This window comes from Bombina bombina, chromosome 11, assembly GCF_027579735.1.
Source record: "Bombina bombina isolate aBomBom1 chromosome 11, aBomBom1.pri, whole genome shotgun sequence".
Classification (NCBI taxonomy): domain Eukaryota; kingdom Metazoa; phylum Chordata; class Amphibia; order Anura; family Bombinatoridae; genus Bombina; species Bombina bombina.
In genome coordinates, this window is record NC_069509.1 from 195,976,493 (window position 1) to 195,983,707 (window position 7,215).

Genomic DNA, 7,215 nt, shown 5'->3' on the forward strand with positions numbered 1-7,215 from the left:
GCTGTCACACTGAGAGTGTCTCACACACTCTCAGCTGTCACACTGAGAATGTCCCACACACATTCAGCTGTCACACTGAGATTGTCTTACACACACTCAGCTGTCACACTGAGAATGTCTCACACACACTCAGCTGTCACACTGATACTGTCACACACACTCAGCTGTCACACTGAGACTGTCTCACACACACTCAGCTGTCACACTGAGACTGTCTCACACACACTCAGCTGTCACACTGAGATTGTCTCACACACTCTCAGCTGTCACACTGAGAATGTCCCACACACACACAGCTGTCACACTGAGACTGTCACACACACACACTTAGCTGTCACACTGATACTGTCACACACGCTCAGCTGTCACACTGAGACTGTCACACACACGCTCAGCTGTCACACTGAGACTGTCTCACACACACTCAGCTGTCACACTGAGACTGTCTCACACACACACACTCAGCTGTCACACTGAGACTGTCTCACACACACACACTCAGCTGTCACACTGAGACTGTCACACACACTCAGCTGTCACACTGAGACTGTCACACACACTCAGCTGTCACACTGAGACTGTCTCACACACTCAGCTGTCACACTGAGACTGTCTCACACACTCAGCTGTCACACTGAGACTGTCTCACACACTCAGCTGTCACACTGAGACTGTCACACACACTCAGCTGTCACACTGAGACTGTCTCACACACACTCAGCTGTCACACTGAGACTGTCTCACACACACACACTCAGCTGTCACACTGAGACTGTCACACACACTCAGCTGTCACACTGAGACTGTCTCACACACTCAGCTGTCACACTGAGACTGTCACACACACTCAGCTGTCACACTGAGACTGTCTCACACACACACACTCAGCTGTCACACTGAGACTGTCTCACACACTCAGCTGTCACACTGAGACTGTCACACACACTCAGCTGTCACACTGAGACTGTCACACACACTCAGCTGTCACACTGAGACTGTCTCACACACTCAGCTGTCACACTGAGACTGTCACACACACTCAGCTGTCACAATGAGACTGTCTCACACACTCAGCTGTCACACTGAGACTGTCACACACACACACACTCAGCTGTCACACTGAGACTGTCACACACACACACACACTCAGCTGTCACACTGAGACTGTCTCACACACACACACACTCAGCTGTCACACTGAGACTGTCTCACACACTCAGCTGTCACACTGAGACTGTCACACACACTCAGCTGTCACACTGAGACTGTCACTACACACTCAGCTGTCACACTGAGACTGTCTCACACACTCAGCTGTCACACTGAGACTGTCACACACACTCAGCTGTCACACTGAGACTGTCACACACACTCAGCTGTCACAATGAGACTGTCTCACACACTCAGCTGTCACACTGAGACTGTCACACACACACTCAGCTGTCACACTGAGACTGTCACACACACACACACACACACTCAGCTGTCACACTGAGACTGTCACACACACACACACTCAGCTGTCACACTGAGACTGTCACACACACACACACACTCAGCTGTCACACTGAGACTGTCACACACACACACACACACTCAGCTGTCACACTGAGACTGTCACACACACACACACACTCAGCCTGTCACACTGAGACTGTCTCACACACTCAGCTGTCACACTGAGACTGTCACACACACTCAGCTGTCACACTGAGACTGTCAGACACACTCAGCTGTCACACTGAGACTGTCACACACACTCAGCTGTCACACTGAGACTGTCTCACACACTCAGCTGTCACACTGAGACTGTCACACACACTCAGCTGTCACACTGAGACTGTCACACACACTCAGCTGTCACAATGAGACTGTCTCACACACTCAGCTGTCACACTGAGACTGTCACACACACACACACACACACACTCAGCTGTCACACTGAGACTGTCACACACACACACACTCAGCTGTCACACTGAGACTGTCACACACACTCAGCTGTCACACTGAGACTGTCTCACACACTCAGCTGTCACACTGAGACTGTCACACACACTCAGCTGTCACACTGAGACTGTCACACACACTCAGCTGTCACACTGAGACTGTCTCACACACTCAGCTGTCACACTGAGACTGTCACACACACTCAGCTGTCACACTGAGACTGTCACACACACTCAGCTGTCACAATGAGACTGTCTCACACACTCAGCTGTCACACTGAGACTGTCACACACACACACACACTCAGCTGTCACACTGACATTGTCTCACACACACTCAGCTGTCACACTGAGACTGTCACACACACTCAGCTGTCACAATGAGACTGTCTCACACACTCAGCTGTCACACTGAGACTGTCACACACACACTCAGCTGTCACACTGAGACTGTCACACACACACACACACTCAGCTGTCACACTGAGACTGTCACACACACTCAGCTGTCACACTGAGACTGTCACACACACTCAGCTGTCACAATGAGACTGTCTCACACACTCAGCTGTCACACTGAGACTGTCACACACACACACACTCAGCTGTCACACTGAGACTGTCACACACACACACACTCAGCTGTCACACTGAGACTGTCACACACACTCAGCTGTCACACTGAGACTGTCACACACACACACACTCAGCTGTCACACTGAGACTGTCACACACACTCAGCTGTCACACTGAGACTGTCACACACACTCAGCTGTCACACTGAGACTGTCACACACACTCAGCTGTCACACTGAGACTGTCACACACACTCAGCTGTCACACTGAGACTGTCACACACACTCAGCTGTCACACTGAGACTGTCACACACACTCAGCTGTCACACTAGAACAAAGTTGGCACTTCAGTCCGGTGGTTCAGGGGTTAAAAGTTTGTACCACCCACTTTACGTCACACGTATAAAACGGCTAGCGACGTCATACGATGACCACGCCCCTGGCTCTCTGACTATAAAAGTCCCCGGAGCCGAGCATAGGCTCCTCCTTTCATCAATCGACTGAGCATCAGCAGTAGCAGGTACTGGGCGCGCTGCGGTTAGGGCAGGGTGACGGGGGCGCGCTGCGGGTGAGACATCGGGTGGCTGGGGGAGGAGAGTGCCCGGTACAGTGGGCAGCACGTCCTGCTGTGGGCACATCTCTGGTACTAGCACTGGGTGTGTAATGTAGGCCCAGCTGCTGACTCACGGTTATCTGTCTTGTGTGCCGCAGTGTTTGTCCCTGACACACAAAGGGTCCATACAACTGCTGCTGCCTGCTCTCACCTACAGTCCTACTGCTAGCTAGCCGCAAATTCCACCATCTTGTCTCCTGTGACTGGGCATTTGCAGGGCACTCCCTCCTGGTGCAGGAAGTGATGTGTGTTGTATGGCACCCTCTCTTGTGTAAGGGGCACTCTGCTCTCTTGTGTAAGGGGCACCCTCTTGTGTAAGGGGCACCCTCTTGTGTAAGGGGCACCCTCTTGTGTAAGGGGCACTCTCTTGTGTAAGGGGCACTCTCTTGTGTAAGGGGCACCCTGGGGACTCTCTTGGGGTAAGGGGCACCCTGGGGACTCTCTTGGGGTAAGGGGGGCTCTTGTGCTAGTGTGTGTAGAATCCCTGAGAATACAAACCCCTAACACTGCAGCTGAGATGCATGGCATTTTACTGGCACACCCTGTAGCTCACATATGAAGCAAGATACAGCTTTCTCTGCAATAGCATGGTCTGATTACATTCTGACCTATGGCTGCTGTCCAGTGTCTTTTCCTATGTTAGAAAAGCCAATGCAACACTTGCTTGCTACGTTTGTGTAATCTATAGAACCATAGCATGCTTAGATTTTGTGGGGCACAGAGTTAAAGGGACACCTAACCCAATTTTTTTTTCTTTTGTGATTCAGATAGAGCATGCAACTTTCTAACAAACTCCTATTAAATTTTCTTCTCTTGGTATATTTATTTGAAAAGCAAGAATGTAAGTTTAGATGCCAGCCCATTTTGGTAAACAACCTGGGTTGTCTTTGCTGATTGGACAGCACCAATAAAAGTGCTGTCCATGGTCTGAATCAAAAATTTGCTGGCTCCTTAGCTTAGATGCCTTTTTCAAATAAAGATAGCAAGAGAACAAAGAAATTGATAATTGGAGTAAATTAGAAAGTTGCTTATAATTACATGCTCTATCTGAATCATGAGAGAAAAAATTTGGCTTCAGTATCCCTTTAAGATCTTGCACGGGTGCACAGCTATCTAGCTGTAACTATGCACAAGCTGTAGGTGTGGTGTATGCAGGAAACATCAGGGCTCCTGGTGCTATTATCTAATGAGATGCCTCCTAACATTCTACAGGTTTAACAGATCACAATGGAAGAGGAAATTGCAGCTCTGGTTGTTGACAATGGATCCGGTATGTGCAAAGCTGGGTTTGCTGGAGATGATGCTCCTCGTGCTGTGTTCCCATCTATTGTGGGTCGCCCAAGACACCAGGTAAGTGCCCCGCCCCTCCCCTAGATTCTAAAATAAAATTCTCTAATATAAACAAAGTTTTTAATTATCCAGAGCACATTAACAAACAGCCTTTCTTTGTAATTTACCTCCTGAATATTTAATGCATTGCCCCTCAAGGCTGGAGTATATTGCATGCTGTATTTAACAGATCCTGCTACATGTTCATCTAAGCAATCGGTGTAGCAAGATCATTTATGCCCTGATTAACAAAAGCTGAGTAGCTATCTGATTCACCCCTCAACGCTTAAAGACTTACACATTTTGCTGAGTGAATTTTATATCCTTAGAGGGCCAATGGTGTCATCTCAACTAACTACTTGTTACTAAATATTGGTTGTGGTTTGACAATCTTCACTTATCTGCTGCTACAATTATATTCATGTGACTATTGCTGCATCATAACTTTGTAAATAAAGCACATGACCTTCACTAACTTCTCCCCAGGGTGTCATGGTTGGCATGGGACAAAAGGACAGCTACGTTGGCGATGAAGCTCAGAGCAAGAGAGGTATCCTGACCCTGAAGTACCCCATTGAACATGGAATTGTCACTAACTGGGATGACATGGAGAAGATCTGGCACCACACCTTCTACAATGAGCTGAGAGTGGCCCCTGAGGAGCACCCTGTGTTACTGACTGAGGCTCCTCTGAACCCCAAAGCCAACAGGGAGAAGATGACTCAGGTGTGTACCTGACCTGTGTAGTACTTGAATCTTCTTAGCACCTGACTACTTGTGTTGACGTACAGTTTGCTGTCCATTACAGGGGTCCTCTTTGACCTGAATCTTCTCTTTGCTGCCATCTTTACAGGTTTATTTGCTTTCGTCTGGTTTTGTGTTTTGAACCTGCTTGTCTAACTTGCGTTCAGCTACTAACCTGACAAGGGAATTGTTTATTTACTTTTGGCTCTGTAGTTAGATGAGTTGTAACGGATAAGTTCACTTTGCCTGCCCTGTGTTGGCTCACATGACGTTGCCTGAGTTTAGAGGGAATAATTAGTGCTGTGATTTTACAGCTGCACATGCATGGTTTTGATCATCTCTACACACCACTCTTCCTTTGCTAACTGCTTTTTGTTTTTCTTTTTCAGATCATGTTTGAGACCTTCAACACCCCTGCCATGTACGTTGCCATCCAGGCTGTGCTGTCTCTGTATGCCTCTGGTCGTACCACTGGTATTGTGATGGACTCTGGTGATGGTGTTACCCACACTGTGCCCATCTATGAAGGTTATGCTCTGCCCCATGCAATTCTGCGTCTGGACTTGGCAGGTCGTGACTTGACAGACTACCTCATGAAGATCCTGACCGAGAGAGGCTACAGCTTCACCACCACAGCTGAGAGGGAAATTGTGCGTGACATCAAGGAGAAGCTTTGCTATGTTGCTCTGGACTTTGAGCAAGAGATGTCTACAGCTGCTTCCTCTTCCTCCCTTGAGAAGAGCTACGAGCTACCTGATGGTCAGGTCATCACCATTGGCAATGAGAGATTCAGAGCACCAGAGGCTCTTTTCCAGCCAGCTTTCCTTGGTACGTAGTATAGTTACCAGTAGTTTTTACCAAAGTGTTTTTATAGGGGTAAAAAAAAGGTAGGATTATTGGGTAAACTATGTTCTAGATATTACTAACTGTATAATCTGTCCAACAGGTATGGAGAGCAGTGGTATTCATGAAACCACCTACAACTCAATTATGAAGTGTGATGTGGACATACGAAAGGATCTGTATGCAAACACTGTCTTGTCCGGTGGTAGCACAATGTACCCAGGTATAGCTGACCGTATGCAGAAGGAGATCACTGCATTGGCTCCCAGCACCATGAAAATAAAGGTTAGTGGCACAAATGCCAGCTCACTGGGTTTGGCTAATAGTACTGTCTGAATACAGCACTGGCAGCTTAGGGACACTATCACCCTCAAATGGTCTTGGTTTAAGCTATAGGATAGACTAAGATTAAGATCTAATAATAAACTTGTCCTCTACAGATCATCGCCCCACCTGAGAGGAAATACTCTGTCTGGATTGGAGGCTCCATCCTGGCCTCTCTGTCCACCTTCCAGCAGATGTGGATCAGCAAGCAGGAGTATGATGAATCTGGTCCATCCATTGTACACCGTAAATGTTTTTAAAGCACAGCATGGTTTGTGCTCACATCTCAGGACTTGGTGAGGGGGGTGAACACAGTTGTACTAGTCTCCCCAAGAGGTTTTCACTGCCCTAGACCTCCTTTTTACAAGCTGTGTAGTAGCTCACCTGTTTTACAACTCTCTGCGGTGCCAGAAATATAACTGTAACATCAATGTCATTTAAATAAAACGACTAACCAATACAATGGTCTTTCATTTCTAATGGGTAACTTAGACTTAACTGTTTTATATACCAGGTACCTGTTCAGGACTATAGAGACAGCACCGCCTCCTCTAGGCTTTGCATAACCTGCGATCACTTCTGATGACTTATTTCTATGCCTGGTTATGCCGGGCTCTAATTAGTACAGTTTGTATCAAATTACAGGGCACCTGGTGCTTAAAGGGATAGTATAGGCAAAATATGCTTCAGAGCATGCAACTTTCTAATTTATAAATACCAAGAGAACAAAAAGTGATAAAGGAGTCAATTAGAGCATGCAATTTTAAGCAACTTTCTATCTAAATCATGAAGGTTTAATTTTGACTAGACTGTCCCTTTAAGTCTTGGATACACCTA

The 7,215-nt window shown here is 47.3% G+C and overlaps 1 protein-coding gene across 1 annotated transcript; it reads left to right on the top strand.

The window, feature by feature from the left end:
- Nucleotides 1-2,940: 2,940 nt before the first annotated feature.
- On the top strand, nucleotides 2,941-6,841 carry LOC128641963 (actin, cytoplasmic 1). Its single transcript, XM_053694576.1, has 6 exons — nucleotides 2,941-3,045; nucleotides 4,351-4,488; nucleotides 4,954-5,193; nucleotides 5,601-6,039; nucleotides 6,158-6,339; nucleotides 6,495-6,841. The coding sequence occupies exons 2-6, from the start codon at nucleotides 4,366-4,368 to the stop codon at nucleotides 6,636-6,638; spliced, it is 1,128 nt and encodes a 375-aa protein (XP_053550551.1). The 5' UTR covers nucleotides 2,941-3,045; nucleotides 4,351-4,365; the 3' UTR covers nucleotides 6,639-6,841.
- Nucleotides 6,842-7,215: the final 374 nt, after the last annotated feature.